We start from the raw sequence: 17185 nt of genomic DNA on the forward strand, positions 1-17185 counted from the left end.
CTACTTGAGAATTGGCATTGACCTCTGTGAGCTAGGACTACTTACACCAATTAACAATTAAAAACTTTCCCCACAGACATAACCATAAATCAATATGATCTAGCTCATTCCTCAGCTGAAGTCTCTTCACTTACTTGACTCTAGGCTGTGCCAGTTTAAGAATTAAATCTGACCAAGACACTGGGTTTTTCAGAGCTTTTTTTATTTTTTTAGTTATTTCTTCTTCAAGAAATTCATATAATATGATTTGTTCATATTTATAACATGCCCAAACTGCTCTCAGATATACCAATTCCTTACACACTCAAATTTGTATCTATTTGTAACACATAGTGTCCAAGTTGTGTTAGTCATATATTCTTTCATATGTGGCCTTCCACTGAATCAGGGTCAAGTAACTAGGAAAAAAAATTAAGTCTTAAAGAAACTGACTCTTAGTCTCCCAGAATCATCAGTTTCTAATAGCTCCACATTTGATGTGGGATTTTATATCTACCTCCCTCTTCATGTGTTGAGATTTAACCCAAGCTTGCACAGGGTTTGTACATGTAATAAGTACTCTGATGTATGTGCAGCTGTTCTATTGTGTCTGCAGATCACTGTTTCTCTGTGTTCACTGACCACCTCTGCCTCTTCTTGAATTTTTCCAAGCACTTCCTAGTAACCATCATGAGTTCATGTAGCCACGGGTTAGAATTGCAAACACTGACTCATTTCAAGCTTTAAAAAATGTTTTCTATTTGGGCTAGATCCTACTATAACAATGTAGTTGTCTTCTTAAAGATAATCTAATTTTAAGAAATTTTCAAGATTGACTTCATGGGCTGTTAAGTATTCATTTCTATGAAGTACTATGATGTACTAAAATAATGCTTTAAATCAAGTTCTTAATTAAAGCTAATTAAATTGTACTTTTCTTTATATCCCAGTGATTCAGTTTATCATTTATAAACTATGCACTGATTTCTTTATAAGATAGGCTCTCTCTGTAGTTCTTGTGATCCTGGAACTCATAGTTTGACAAGTCTGACCTTCAATTCAGAGATCTGCCTGCCTCTGTCCCACAAATGATTGGATTAAAGGCATGCACTACTACTACCCAGCCTTGAATTTTTGTTAGTTGCTTGCTTGTTTATTTTGGTGTTTGTTATGCTTTCCTTCATTTGTGTACTTTCATATGTGCAGGCATGTGTGCATGTAAGTGCATGTGTGGTGTCCAATACTAACTCAGCTTTTAGATGTCATCCACTTTAATTTGTTTATTTTTTAAACATTCTAATGCAGAATAGTTCATTGCCCTGGAACACATTAAGGCTACACTGACTGACAAGTGAGCACAAAGATACGCCTTTCTCTACCTCCCCAGTACTAAGAATACAAGCACAGTGTGCCATGACAGGCTCTTATTTATATATTTTTAAAATATAAGTTCTAGTGATTAAAGGAAGGGGCCATGCTTGGGAGATAAGGACTTTATGGACTTAAATTTATACAGATTCATCCATGGAGTTTTGAACATGGAGAAGTATCTGCTGTACTCAAAGTTTCTCTACAGTGTACTAAGGGAAGGGTCATCTCTGGTACTAAGAACAGTATTGACCTTCTCTTTAGATTTCAGATCTAAGGTCCTCAATGAAGACATCCAACTGCACACAGGTAAGAGAGTTTGTTTTCCAAGGCTTCTCCAATTTCCAAGAGCACCAGATCACACTCTTTGTTGTCTTCTTCACCCTATACATCCTGACTCTGGCTGGCAATCTCATCATTGTGACCATTATCCGCATTGACCACCACCTTCACACCCCCATGTATTTCTTTTTAAGTGTTCTCTCAACTTCAGAGACTTTTTATTCTCTGGTCATCATCCCACGAATGCTTGGTAGCCTTGTGGGTCTTAGCCAATCTATCTCAGTGGAGTGCTGTGGAATTCAGCTATTCTTTTTCCTTGGATTTGGAATCACCAACTGTCTCCTGCTAGCAGTCATGGGTTATGATCGCTATGTGGCCATCTGTAACCCACTTCGTTATAGCATCATCATGAATTGGAGAGTGTGTGCCATTCTGGCATCTTCAGTCTGTGCCACAGGGTTCTTGCTCTCACTAGTCCAGGCTGTGGCCATATTCAGGCTGCCATTTTGTAACTCACTGATTAAACATTTCTTCTGTGATGTCCGACCTATTTTGGATCTGGCCTGTATGGTTCCAGTCATCAATGAAATCTTGACATTAGTTCTCAGCCTCATGGTCATCACAGCCCCTGCCACTTTCCTATTTGTGTCTTATGTCCTTATTATTTCCACCATTCTCAAGATTGCCTCAGCTGATGGCTGGAAAAAAACATTTGCCACCTGTAGCTCCCACCTCACTGTGGTTGTGATCCACTATGGCTGTGCCTCCATTGTATACTTCAAGCCCAAGTCAGAGAACAGTAAGGACCAAGACCAGCTGATCTCAGTGACTTACACTGTAATAACACCTCTACTAAACCCTGTTGTGTATAGTCTGAGAAACAAAGAAGTCCAGGATGCTCTGCGAAAAGTATTGTGTAGAAAATACCTATCATAGTTGCTGATTTCTTTCCAAATAATTCCTTCTATTTCATATAGAACCTGATAGCTTAAGGTATAAAGCTAGGGTTTCATGTGATTAGAAGTCTCATACATCATAGCCAGGGCCAGGGCCAGGGCAAAAGTGAAGCTGGGAGCCAGCCTCTAATAATTGAGTTTCATTTCCTCAACCTCTTCATTAACATAATAAAAACACAGGTCACTTTCAAGACCTGTACATAGACAGCCATTGGCCCCACTCCAGAAGATAATTACAAGGTCAAAGAATGATCTTATGTTCATTTCAAGCATAAATTTAAAGGGACCAATCTATTTCTTGCTGAATTATAAACCATACATTAAACATTACTCAATGGAATATTCCCTTAATACAAATTAGATACTTGAATAAGTGGTTAGTGGGAAGAATATGTACAGAAATCTAACTGCCTTGTGTTTTAATAAGATAAGCAATCCAAAACTACAGAAATCTTTTATGGAATTAATTTGGAATGAGCTAAACTTTTCAGACAAACTATCATTAAGCAGCCATGCATGAAACTCCAATGGAACCCCACATTTATTACATGCCACAGGTAGCCCTCAAAGTTAAAGTTATATAAAGAATGACTGAACAGGAATATGAACTTTAAAGGACAGACATCCTAATAAACATACTATAGCCAGGGTAGTCTGGCTATATAAACGGAATGCAATGGCCATTGGTATAATTGGTCTAATTCTCTTTCCTTCTGTTAATAATCCAGATGGATAAAAATGAAACCATTCTCCATACAAAGTATAAATAAATTAATAGGATGTTGCTAATGAAGAGGTTTGAAGAGACTTGGGAAAATTGGCTAAGGAGAAGGAAAGATCAGGAAATCTTCATGGGAACTTGTTGCTAGTTAAGCTGAAGTGGGAGATGACTTGGTGAGAATGAGAAGGAAAGAATGGATTTTGACTGAGCCTCCTTCTTCCTCATGTAAGCCAAGCTGGCAAGGCAGAGAAAAGACATTTAAGGAAAATGAGTCAATGCAACATCTTTCTGAAATAAATTAGATTTCTCCATTACCACTGAAAAACAGCAATAAATTACTAAGGAGTGTTGACAAGCAAACTCTCACAAAATTTAATAAACATGGTAAGAAATGAAGTAATAACAGATTATTTACTCTTCTTACTTCAAAAAAAGAAAAAAGAAAAAACAAAATGGGAAATGGGAGTAAATTTCAGATTCAATGTGTGAGGAAAAAGTAACTGATGAATAAAACTTAGTAATTAGTAGGTATAATTATTGAGTAAATCAAATTAATGTATAAATTTACTTTAATATCCACAAAGAATACATAAGTACAAACTTTTCTCTTTGGAAATGTTAATATATAGAAATATCAACTAAAGTGAGCAAAGTAACTGTGCATTTGATATACTATATATGCTTGTATATAATTCTAAGAAAGCTCAATCATTTAGTATTTTAATTTTTTTACAACTTTATTTTAAAAAACAAAGATAAATGTACAGATTTTAAGAATTTATGCATAAAAGTATGCAAATACATTTTTGTTAGTAATTGGTTTTTTTAAATGCTTGATTCTATGCATTAAAATGTAACTAGTTACAATGAGCATAAAGTACCTGTAAAACAAGATGTAACCTAGAAATAGTTAAAGTTTTTTTGGTGTGTAAAGATTAAGCATAATGGTTTTTTATTTATTTTTTCTTGAACTTCATATAGTCTGTGAGTTGTTTCTGGAGTGTTCAGAGATTTCTGGGGTTAGTATCCAATTATCAGTGACTGCATATTATGTCTGTTCTTTTGTGACTGTGTTATCTCACTCAGAATGTTATTCTCTAGATGCATCCATTTTCTTAAGAATTTCATAAAGTCATTGTTTCTGATAGCTGAGTAGTACTACATTGTGTAAATATAGCACAATTTTTGTATCCATTCATCTACTGAAGGGCATCTGGGTTCTTTCCAGCTTCTGGCTATTATAAATAGGGCTGCTATGAACATTGTAGTGCATGTGGCTTTGTTGTAAGTTGGAGCTTCTTGGGGTATATGCCCAGAAGGGGAATAACTGGGTCTTCAGGTAGTACTATGCCCAATTTTCTGAGGAACCACCAGACTGATTTCCAGAGTGGTTGTACCAGTTCGCAACCCCACCAACAATGAAGAAGTGTTCCTCTTTCTACGAGTGCTTGCCAGCATTTGTTGTCACCTGAGTTTTTGATCTTAGCCATTCTGGTTGGTGTAAGGTGGAATCTCAGGGTTGTTTTAATTTGCATTTAACTGAAGGCTAATGATGTCAAGCACTTTCTTAGATGCTTCTCAGCCACTCGATATTCCTCAATTGAGAACTTTTGTTTAGATCTACACCCCATTTTTTAAAATAGGGTTGTTTGATTCTCTGGTATCTAACTTCTGAGATTTTGTGTACCTTGGATATTGGGCCTCTAGCAGATGTGGAGTTGGTAAAGATCTTTTCCCACTCTGTTGGTTGCCATTTTGTTTTCTTGGAAGTTTCCTTAGCCTTACAGAAATTTTGCAATCTCATTAAGTCCCATTTGTCGATATTTGACCTTAGAGTACAAGCCATTGTTATTCTGTTCAGGAAATTTTCTCATGTGACAATTTGTTGAAGAGGCTGTTCTTTTTCCAGTGAATGTTTAAAGCTCCTTTGTCAAAAATCAAGTGACAATATATGTGAGAACTCATTTCTGGATCTTCTATTCTAGTCTATTGATCCACATCCATCCCTATTTGTGTACCAGTACCATGCAGTTTTGAGTACAATTGCCTTGCAATATAGCTTGAGGTCAGCGACAGTGATTCCTGCAGATGTTTTCTTGTTGTTGAGGATGGATTTTGCTATTTAGGTCTTTTGTTATTCCAGATGAAATTGCACATTGCTCTTTCCAACTCAACGGAGAATTGGGTGGGAATTTTGATGGGAATTGCATTGAATCTGTAGATTGCTTTTGGTATGATGGCCATTTTTACAATGTTTATCCTTCCAATCCATGAGCACGGGAGAGCTTACCATTTTCTGAGATCTCCCTCGATTTCCTTCTTTAGAGATTTGAAGTTCTTGTCATACAGGTCCTTCACCTGTTTAGTTAGAGTCACACCAAGGTATTCCATATTGTTTGTGACTATTGTGAAGGGTATCTCTTCCCTAATTTCTTTCTCGACATGTTTGTCCTTTGAGTAGAGGAAGGCTACTGATTTCTTTGAGTTAATTTTATATCCAGACACTTTGCTGAACTGGTTTATCAGCTATAGAAGTTCAATGGTGGAAATTTGGGGTCACGTACGTAAACTATCATGTCATCTAAAAATCGTGATATTTTTACTTCTTCCTTTCCGATTTGTATCCCTTTTATTTCCTTTTGCTGTGTAATTCCTGAGGCCAGAACTTCCAGTATTATGTTGAATAGGTAGGGGGAGAGTGGGCAGCCTTCTCTAGTCCCTGATTTTAGTGGGATTGCTTCAAGTTTCTCATCATTAAGTTTGATGTTGGCTATTGGTTGTCTGTATATTGCTTTTATTATATTTAGGTATGGGCCTTGGATTCCTGTTCTTTCCAAGACTTTTAACATGAAGGGGTGTTGAATTTTTTCAAATGCTTTCTCAGCATCTAGTGAGTTGACTATGTGGTTTTTTTTCATTGAGTTTGTTTACATGGTGAATTACATTCATGGATTTCTGTATATTAAAACATCCCTGCATCCCAGGGCTGAACCTTTCTTGATCATGGTGAATGATCATTTTGATGTTTTCTTGGATTCGTTTTGCAAGGATTTTTTAAGTATTTTTGCATCAATGTTCATAAGTGAGATTGGTCTGAAGTTCTCTTTCCTTGTAGGGTCTTCATGTGATTTAGGAACAAGGGTTATTGTGGCATCAAAAGATGATTTAGATAGTGTTCCATCTGATTCTATTTTGTGGAATAGTTTGGAGAGTATTGATATTAAGTCGTCAATAAATTTCTGATAGAATACTGCACCCCAACTATCTGGACCTGGGCTTTTTATGGGGTGATGGTAGGCTTTTGATGAATGCTTCTATTTTTTTAGGTGTTGTGGGATTCATTAGATGGTTTACCTGGTCCTGGTTTAACTTTAGTGTCTTGTATCTTTCTAGGAATTCATCCATTTCACCCAGATTCTCCAGCTTTGTTGACTATAGGCTTTTGTTGTAGAATTTGATGATTTCTTGAATTTACTCAGTTTCAGTTCTTATGTCTTTACTTTCATTTATGATTTTGTTAATTTAGATACTCTGTCTTTGCCCTCTAGTTAGTCTGGTTAAGGGTATATCAATACTGTTAATTTTATCAAAGAACCAGCTCTTGGTTTTGTTGATTCTTTGAATGGTTCTTTTTGTTTCTATTTGGACGATTTTTGCTCTGAGTTTGATTATTTCTTACCATATACTCCTCTTGGGTGCATCTGCTTTCTTTTGTTCTAGAGCTTTCAACTGTGCTGTCAAGTTGTTAGTGTATGCTCTCGCCAGTTTCTTCTTGAAAGCACGCAGCGCTATGAGTTTTCCCCTCAGTACTGCTTTCATTGCACCCCATAGGTTTGGGTATGTTGTATTTTCATTTTCATTAAATTCTTGAAAATCCTTAATTTCTTTCTTTATTTCTTTTTTGACCATGCTATTGTTTAAAAGAGCATTGTTTAGTTTCCGTGTGTATATGGGTTTTTTGGTGTTTTTGTTGTTATTAAAGACTAGCATTAGACCACGGTGATCTGATAGGATGCATGGGAGTATTTCAATCTTCTTATATCTATTGAGGTTTGTTTTGTGACCAATTATATGGTCAGTTTTGGAGAAGGTGCCATGAGGTGATTATAAGAAAGTGTATTCTTTTGTTTTAGGATGATATGTTCTGCAGATGTATTAATTCCAATTGGCTCATAACCTCATCTAGTTTCACTATGTCCTTGTTCAGTTTTTATTTCCATGATCAGTCCATTAATGAAAGTGGAGTGTTGAAGTCTCCCACTATTATTGTGTGTGGTGAAACGCATTTTTTTTGAGCTTTAGTAGGGTTTCTTTTATGAATATGGGTGCTCTTGAATTTGGAGCATACATGTTAAGGATTGAGAGTTCCTGCTTTCAAATTTTCCCTATAATGAGTAAAAGGTGTCCTTCCTTATCTTTTTTGATAACTTTTGGTTGAAAATCTACTTGATTTGGTATTAGAATGGCCACACCAGCTTGCTTCTTGGGGCCATTTGCTTGGAAAGATTTTTTTCAACCTTTTACTCTGAGATAGTGTCTGTCTTTGTCTCTTAGATGAGTTTCCTATATGCGGCAAAATGCTGAATTCTGTTTATGTATCCAGTCTGATAGCCTATATCTTTTTATTGGGGAATTGAGTACATTTATATTAACAGATATTAAGGAATAGTGGTTGCTGTTTCCTTCTATTTTTGCTTTTGGAGGTAGAATTGTGCCTGTGTATCTTTCTTTTGGTTTTCTTGCTTAGGTATTTTCTTGTTTTTACTAGGATGCAGTTTCCCTCCTTGTATTGGATTTTCCACCTATAATTCATTGAAGTGCTTTGTTTGTGGTCATATGTTGTGTAAATTTAGTTTTGTCTTGTAATATCTTGGTATTTCCATCTATGGTGATTTAGAGTTTTGCTGGATATAGCAGCTTACACTGACACTTGTGTTCTCTTAGGGTCTGCATGATGTCTGTCCAGGATCTTGTTGCTTTCATAGTCTCTATTGAGTAGTTGGATGTGATTCTGATTGGTCTGCTTTATATGTTGCATGACCTTTTTCCCTTACTGTTTTTAGTATTCTTTCTTTGCTTTGGGCACTTGGCGTTTTGAGTACTATGTATTGGCAGGAATTTCTTTTTTGGTTCACTATATTTGGAGTTCTGGGGGCTTCTTTTATGCTCACGGTCATCTCATTCTTAAGGGTAGAGATGTTTTCTTTTATGATTTTTTGAAGATATTTACTGTGCCTCTTAGTTGATATTATTTGCCTTCTTCTATTCCTATTATCCTTAGGTTTGGTCTTCTCATTGTGTCCTGGATCTCCTGGACATTTTGGGTTAGGAGCTTTTTGGCTTTTGCATCTTCTCTGACTGTTTTGTCTATGCTTTCAATGTTGTCTTCTACCCCCGAGATTCTCTCTTCCATCTCTGTAGTCTGTTGGAAATGCTTGCATCTGTGACTCCTGATTTCTTATTTAGGTTTTGTACCTCTAGGGTTGTCTCTTTTAGTGTTTTCTTTATTGTTTCCATTTCCATTTTAAATTCCTTCTTCAATTCCTTCATCTCTTTGGTTCTTTTTTCCTCTAGTTCTTTGATTTCTTTGAGTGTTTTTCTTGTTTTCTCTTTAAAAGTTTCTGGTTTTTTTTTTTTTATGCTTTTCCTCCTGTTCTTTTTTAAGGATCTCTATCATCATCTTAAGATATGATTTCTGGTCTGAGTCATCTTCTTCTGAGGTGTTTGGCATTCTGCTATTTGCTGTGATGGGAGGGAGAGTTGGGTTCTTGTGATGCCAGTTTGTCTTGATTTCCCTGGGGTAAGTTTTTTGGCTTTCTTCTTGCACTCTTGTAGTCTGTGATTAAATGTGGTCTTGTTGTCAGTGATTGTTTCCCATCTCTCCCGTATACCTGGTCTGTGTCCCTGGATCTCCCCTGTTCCTGGTGGCAGATGGCCTGAGAGCCTGTTCTACAAGCATGGGCCCTCTGGTTGGAAACCTAGTCCCTAAGACCAGAGTTCCTGCTCCCTTGAACCAATCAGGGGCACTTTCTGGGCACTGGACCCAGACCTCTCTGCGTCCCAGCTACTTGCAGCCCAGTCTCACCAGGCCTGTGTTCCAGAATTTCCACTGTTCCTGTTGGCAGATGGCCTGAGCACCTGTTCTGCAAAAACGGGTTCCCTGGTTGGAAACTGAGACCCCTATGGCAGGGTTTCTGCTCCCCTGAACCAATTGGGGGGCACATTTTCCGAGTGCTCAGCACGCAGTCTCACCAGGCCTGTGTCCCCAGATCTCTGTTGTTCCTTCCATCATTTAATTTACGTTGTCATTCACAGGTCCTTATATTCTTGGAGAAGAAAAAAACTACCTAGCTATTTTCATGTAAACCCAGTCAATTAATCTTGAATAATCAATGTTATGAGAAAAACAGTAAAATTTGAGGTTTCATTCCTTCTCTTTCTTCTTCCTTTTGCTGAAATGTCCTATAATAAATCCAGTTACCATCAAAGTTTCTTATCTGGAGGAAAAGGAATATATACCACATTCATTTCTACCTACATTTGTTAGATTTCAGAAAGACACATGACCCACAGTCAACCTAGTGTCATGCCCCGAAAGAACTGTGATGTTTCTGTGTTCTTTTATTCATGTGTTTACTACATCTTCCATCTTGTTTGTGACCAGCTAGATAGATTCCATTCTAGGTCCAACATTCCTCCCTTAGTCTGAGACTGTCCAGCTGTATTGTGGTCCAGGGATGTAATGAAGCCTAATCAGCTTTTCCCACCATCTACCTGAAAGTTCCCTTTCCTACTCCTGTACTACCAGGAAGCAGTTCTTTCTGAGAGGCTTCTCTGGAAAGTGAGGAACATTCATACCCTCCCCGTTTTCCACAGCCCTTTCTCTCCTTGTTGTCAACAGGATTTGGCCAGGGCAGAAGTCTGCCTTCTCTAATATCCCACTGACTTCAGTGAAGTCTTCTACATAGTCTGCTTGTCTTTAATTTATTTAGACAGAAAATCCAGAGTTTTTCTCAGCTTCCTAGTTTATACAACATGCTTAACACATAGAATATTTTAGTGTTCAGGATTTTAATGTCCAAAATCATTCTGTCCAAATTACAAGGAGCTTTCCTGTCTATAAAATTTGCTGAACTTAAAAAAAATAACTTTCACTGTTTACTATAAATGTTTCAGTTATTAGATCTTAAAAGTCTCTTTGAAGTACAATTGACTTCCTCTCTGGATTCTTCTGATCTTTAAGCAGAGCAAATAAGCCCCCTAGAACAATGTGGAATAACAAACACAATTTGGATAAAAAAAGAGAAGCATTAGATTACTAACCCCAAGAATTCTAACCAGAGCACATTTTTTGGAAATTTAACTATTATTTATTTGTCTTATGAAACATTCAAGATATAAGCTCTTGTCATAAACTCTCTGCTCCAGAATGGAAAATCCCATTTTAAAAATATAGTTTTCCAGTACTGCCAAGTCTGCATCATAATAAGAGTTTGAATTCCCCTCACTGGAGGGTAATTCTGTCTGTGAGCAACATCTCCATCTGGCATGTAGTGTAGCCTTGGATTCACTGTGTTTCCCAGGCTAGCCTTGTAGTCATGATCTTTCTGCCTTTGTGTTTCAAATGGAGAAATTGCAGGCCTATACTTTCACATCTTGACTGATACTGTATTTAAATTTTTTTGCTTCACAATACCTATCACTCATCTTCAGAAACTGAAGTAATTTTTGTGCTTGTGTAATGTATGCTATTATTTTCCTTTATTTAGTTAAACCAAGAATTTATTATATCATATTTATATAAATATGCTGAGATTGTTAATATGCAAATAAACATTTCTGAAAATAGAGATGGTGCTTTTCTCACTTTCTCACCTATATTGCTTTTGTCTCTTTTCATCAACATATTTCAATGGATAGAATTTCTACAATGATGTCCAATGAGCATGAGGCCAGCTACAGATTTTTTACAATATGATTTTTATCAAGGTGTTGTAATTATCATATATTCTTAGCTTGCATATAGTTTTTCTTATAAATGAGTAGTGGGTTTTGTTAAATGCTTTCTCTACATATGCTTATGGAATCATAAAGTTTCTTATTTAAAATGCTAATGTGATGAATACCAGTGCTTGATGTTTGAAAATTGATCTAGCTTTGCATTTTTGGAATAAATCCAGGATAATCTATAATTCCTTTTATGCACTACTGGGTTTGTAATAATTTTTCCATATTTTGCTAGTATTCTGTCGAGGTCATTTTTTTTTAAGTCATGAGAAAGAATTTTTTATGAATTAGTTTGTGTCTTTCCAGATGCTGCAATTTTGAGTATAGTTACTCAAACAATTTTTGTGTTGTCTTTTCATAGCTGAGTAATTTGTGGAGAATTTTTTTTTATTTATGCTATTTTTGATTTTTGTTTTTTCTCATTGGACTTTTTCTGTTTTTTTCAGAATCAATTTAATTGATTACTTTCATAACTATTATTTTGTTTTTTCATTTTCTACTTTTTGTTTGTTCTTGTTTTGTTTTATCTTCTGTTCATGCTTTACCTTTTTTTCTTTTTGCTATTTGAACCTGGCTTCCTTCTTAGTGTAGCAACTATTTTATTGATTTGTTTCTTGCTATAATTCTTATTTCAGTATTATAAATTTCTTCATATAGCATTGTTTTTTATTTCCTTTTTTTGCATTTAATTGTTTGCCGTGAGACCTGTTAATGAAGTGTGTTGCTTGACTCCCATGTGGTAAAGAGGTTTTTTTTTTCTGTCTACTTTCAGTTATTGACAGTAGTTTGTATCCTGGATATTTTGTCTATTCTGTTAGAAATACTGACTACTATATAAATGCTTTTGTAGCAGATATTCACCTGGCTTTTCTTGTCCTGTTTTTTTTGAGTGGTGGTTCTAGTTGATTTTTTATGTTCTGCTTCTTGTCCCTGCTGGTGGTATTAGAACTCATGATGTACACTCCTTGTTAATCTTATACCATTTTAAAAATTATTTTATGGGATATTCTCTGTATTTACATTTCAAATGTTATCCCCATACACTCCCCCAACTCCCATCCCTCCTCCACCTTCACTTGTTTCTATGAAGGTGCTCCCTCTCCCAATAACACTTTCCACCTCAGTGCCTTGATATCCCCCTACACTGGGAAAATGGATCTTCACTGGACCAAAGACCTATTCACCCATTGATGCCAGACACTGCTATCCTCTGCTACAAACACAACTGGAGCCATGGGTCTCTCCATGTGTGCTCAATGGTTAATGTTTTTGTCCATGGGAGTTCTGGGGGATTTGCTTGGTTGATAATCTTACATCTTTTCAATAAACAATTTTGATAACTGTTATCTTTTTATTATTTTTCCTTATTTTTAATTCTCTCTATATATATCCTGTCTGTGGATTCCCCTTCCTTCCCTGCTCCAAGTCTCTTCACCTCACATGCCTCCTTTCTTCCTCAGGTCAGCTACCACCACCATCAATACCATCAACACCCACCTACTTCCATTCAGAAAAGAACAGGCATTCCAAGGATATCAACCAAGCATGGCAGAACCAAAAATGTCTGCATGGTATGCAATCACGTATAAGTGGACATTAGCCATAAGGTACAGGATAACAATGTCACAATCCCCAGACCCTAAAAGCTAGATAGCAAGGAGGACTCAAAAAAGAATGCTTGAATCTCACTCAGAAGGGGAAATAAAATTGTAATTAGATGTTAATTGAGCAAGGGAACTAAGTGGAAAAGGAGATGGAAAGGGGAATGGGGCAGGGAGATCGACAGGTGCCAGGAGCTATCAAGGGTTATAGTTAAGATTAACAATAAGATTAGGATTTCTATTTTTCTGATGCCTAAGGATGTTGAACATTTTTTTGATGTGCTTCTTGTCTATTTGAGATTCCTCTGTTGAATATTCTCTTTTTACCTCTGTACCAGATTTTTAATTGGGTTATTTGTTTTGTTTTGGAATTTGACTTCTTGAGTGTTTTATATATATTGGATATCAGCCCTCTGTCAGATGTAGTGTTAGTGAAAATCTTTTCCCAATCTGTAAGCTGCCATTTTATCCTATTGGCAGTACCTTTTGCATTTTTGAATCTCTTCAGTTTCATGAAGTTCCAATTATCAGTTGTTGATCTTGGAGCCTGAGTCACTGGTGTTCTGTTCAGGAAATTTTCTCCTGTGCCAATGCATTCAAGGCTATTTCCTACTTTCTCTTCTATTAGATTCAGTGTATCAGGCCTTACTTTAAGGTCTTCTAGCCACTTGGACCAAAGTTTTATGCAGTGTAATAAATATGGATCTATTTGCATTCTTCTACATGAAGACAGCCAGTTAGATCAGCGCCATTTGTTGAACATGCTTTCATTTTCCCATTGTATCATTTATCAGCTTCACTCATAATAACCAGTAACTGGAAGCAACCAGATGTTACTAAACTGAAGAATGTATATAGAAAATGTGGCTCATTTACATAATGGAATATTATTTAGCTATTAAAAACAAGGGCATCATGAGTTTTGCAGACAAATGAATGGGGTAGAAAAATATCATTCTGAGTTAGGTAACTCGGAACCAAAAGACATACATGGTATGTTCTCTGGAAAAAAGGTCAGATAACCCTATGGAAGAGTTAAGGGAAGGATTTAATTTCTTGAAGGAAATGGCAACTCCACAGAAGGACCAACAGTGGCAACTAACCTGGACACCTGGAAGCTCCCAGAGACTAATTCAATAACCAAAGAGCATAGCATACATGGGCCGGTCAGAAGCCCCTGGCACATATCTAGCAGAGGGCTGCCTTAACCTTACCTTGCCTTGCCTCAGTGGGAGAGGATGTGCCTAAGCCTGCAAAGACTTGATATATGAAAATGGAGAAGGGGTGGTACCAGTCCGGGCACTCTCTCAGAGGCAGAGGTGAAAGGTACTCAGAGTAGGAGGAGCAGAGAAAAAGGAAGGCATCTGCTCAAGCATGAACAAGTCTTTTGAGAAGGAAAACTTGATCAACGGAATCAAATGGCAAGAATTGACCACTGAACTTGATAATATAAAGGTAAGTTTATTACTTGGAAAAAATGTTTTTACAAAGTTAATGCTGTTTGGGTTTATGTAGAGAAATGAGATGTTTGCTCTAGATTGCTCAGTGAATATGAGCACTTCTGATTAAACATGTGGATAAGCATTCAAAATACCAGGTATGGGTACAGGCTCTCATAGTGTTTGTTGGGGAAAACTCTAACAGTATGCAATTAATTACTTAAATTGATCCCAGGAGCAATTGCACATCCTCCACCACCCTCCCCAATGTTCTGGCTGCCAAAATGGAAGACACACACACAGCCTATAAATTTTGATACTCCTAAAACAGCTCAGTGGTTGGTACCTTTCCTAACCTCCACATGGCTAATCCACCTCTCTCCAATATCCCCAAGTTATTACTTACTAAAATCTATATTCCATCTTTGCTCTCCTGAACCTAGTGAAGTAGTGTTCTTTGGGTTTCTTTCACCAGCTCCTACATGGCAGCTATGCTCTCTGTCTTTACCTTCTCAGTTATGGAGTCTCCTCTCCTCCACTTCTGGCATAGTGGATCACCTTTTTCCTTTCTTTCCTCACTGTTCTTAGCCTGGGAATACTAAAAGTCCAGCCTCTGTCTGCCCTACCCAGCCATTGGCTGCTGCCAGCAACTTTATTTACCAATAAGAACCAACTGGGGGCAGGGTCCCTCTATCACAAACAATTTTGGGGATCCAAATTAATAATATAAGCAACATTAGGGCAAACCCACTACAGAGAACCAGAGACAAGTGGATCAGTGAAGTTTTCTGAATACCAGTCCATCGGGAAATCTCAAAAAATAGTAAGGTGGATGGCAAAGCACAATGTCCTGTGTTCATACATCTCTCTCTCTCTCTCTCTCTCTCTCTCTCTCTCTCTCTCTCACACACACACACACACACACACACACACACACACACACACACAAATACACATACACTTCACATATTATATATCACGTACCACATATAGACATATATCATACATCATACACACATACCACACATACTTCACATTACACCTATCACACATCACACATGCACATGCATACATGTTTTCATTACATATATACACATCACCCACCACATATTATGCACAGACATATGACATAGCACAAACACATCATTCCCTACCCTCTCCCTCCACCTCTCTCTCTCTCTCTCTCTCTCTCTGTGTGTGTGTGTGTGTGTGTGTGAGTGTGTGAGACACACACACACACACACACACACACACACAAATACAAACACACACATGCATCACATACACAGTACTTTAAGAAAATAATGATCAAAGGGGGATAAATTAAAGATACCAAACTCCTTCAAATAGTTTTTATGTAAAAGGGAACAAATCAATTATCCTATAACTGAGGAGAATTATGGATCAAAGAGATTTGTTCTGCTAAGTTTTACTAGAGAAATTAGAGAAATGTATGGTTGTCTTTTTTTAATTGGTCTGGTTTGCCTCCCTTTTGCTGTGACCTAACACTAGCCAAACTAAGTGGGTGTGGTGTATTTCAGATTCCAGTCTATAGTCCATCATCAAACAAAGCCAAGGCAGGAACTTAAATCAGAAACTGTGGGGGAATGTGGCTCCTGGCTTGCTTCCCTTGGCATGTTCAGCTATCTTTCCTGTACTACCCAGCCTCACCATGACAGGGATGGTACCACCCACAGTGGGGAATTTTCTTGATTTCTAGTTAATGACACTGAAACAGAGGATGCACATTTCCCAATCTTCTGGCCTCTCAGATACTCAAATCATGCCATGTGGTGCCAAGACCCAATTTCTCTTTGGGACGCCTACAATGCTGGGGTTTCCCCTACAACTGAGACTTCACTTTCATTAATGGTCTCTTCTGGAATCTCTTCAGAGAAACTCTGATCCTGCCACACAGAGGAAGCAAGCCAGTAATCAGCACTCTTCCACACTACTTTTCTAAGTCTTTGCCTTGGTTTTACTTAATTACAGATTATTCCCTTCCTTCCCCAACTTTCTTTTGGTATGTTTTTTTTTTTTAAATCACAGCAACAGTGAATCAAACTAGAAGAGAAAATTGTACCCATGTACCCACATGACAATCTGATGGAGGTAATTCCTCCACTGAGATTCCATTTTCTCAGGTATGTCAAGCTGACAACAAAAATTAAACCAAGACATAAATGAATATGATGTGACACAAATTTAGTGACTCAAATGACAGACAAAAGATGACTGAGAAGTGTCCTGAATAAATGTTACAGATTTTGATTGGTCAAAAAGTAGTAGATTGCTTCACTAGAAAAATACAGCAAACTCAGAATAAATAATGTTTCTTCAGGTTCCATCTCCCCACTGTTGGGCATTTCCGCTAAAATCTCCATTGGGTCCTGGGAGTTTCTCACATCCCTGGTGTCTGCGACTCTCTAGAGGTTTTTTTCTGTCACCTACCCCATACTACTGCACATTTATTTTGCTCTCTTGGCCCTTGGGCTTCTCTCCTGTCTCCCCTCAAACCAGATTCTATCCTGTCCTGCTTTTTTACTTCCCCTCCCCTCTCCCACCTAGATTCCTCCTGCCCTCTGGTTTGGGTGATGCAATGGGGATGACCTTAGATGAAATGGCCACTACTGGGGAGATGGAACCTGAAGAGACCACCTCCAGGAGATACACATGGCTTCTAGTTGAGGGATAGGGCTATCCACACATTTCAAAATTTTTGATCCAGAATGGTTCCTGTCTAAAGGAAATGTGGGGACAAAAATGGAGCAGAGAGTAAAGGAAGAGTCACCCAGTGACTGCCCCAACTTGGGATTCATCCCATAGGCAGGC

The 17185-nt window shown here is 37.5% G+C and overlaps 1 protein-coding gene across 1 annotated transcript; it reads left to right on the top strand.

Annotated features, from left to right (window-relative positions):
- Positions 1–1623: 1623 nt before the first annotated feature.
- On the top strand, positions 1624–2565 carry LOC308431690 (olfactory receptor 10J1-like; the record flags this gene model as incomplete). The annotated part of the gene is made up of 1 exon (XM_080931236.1): positions 1624–2565. The coding sequence occupies exon 1, from the start codon at positions 1633–1635 to the stop codon at positions 2563–2565; it is 933 nt and encodes a 310-aa protein (XP_080787362.1). The 5' UTR covers positions 1624–1632.
- Positions 2566–17185: the final 14620 nt, after the last annotated feature.

Source organism: Micromys minutus, assembly GCF_963924665.1.
Source record: "Micromys minutus genome assembly, chromosome: 1".
Classification (NCBI taxonomy): Eukaryota; Metazoa; Chordata; class Mammalia; order Rodentia; family Muridae; genus Micromys; species Micromys minutus.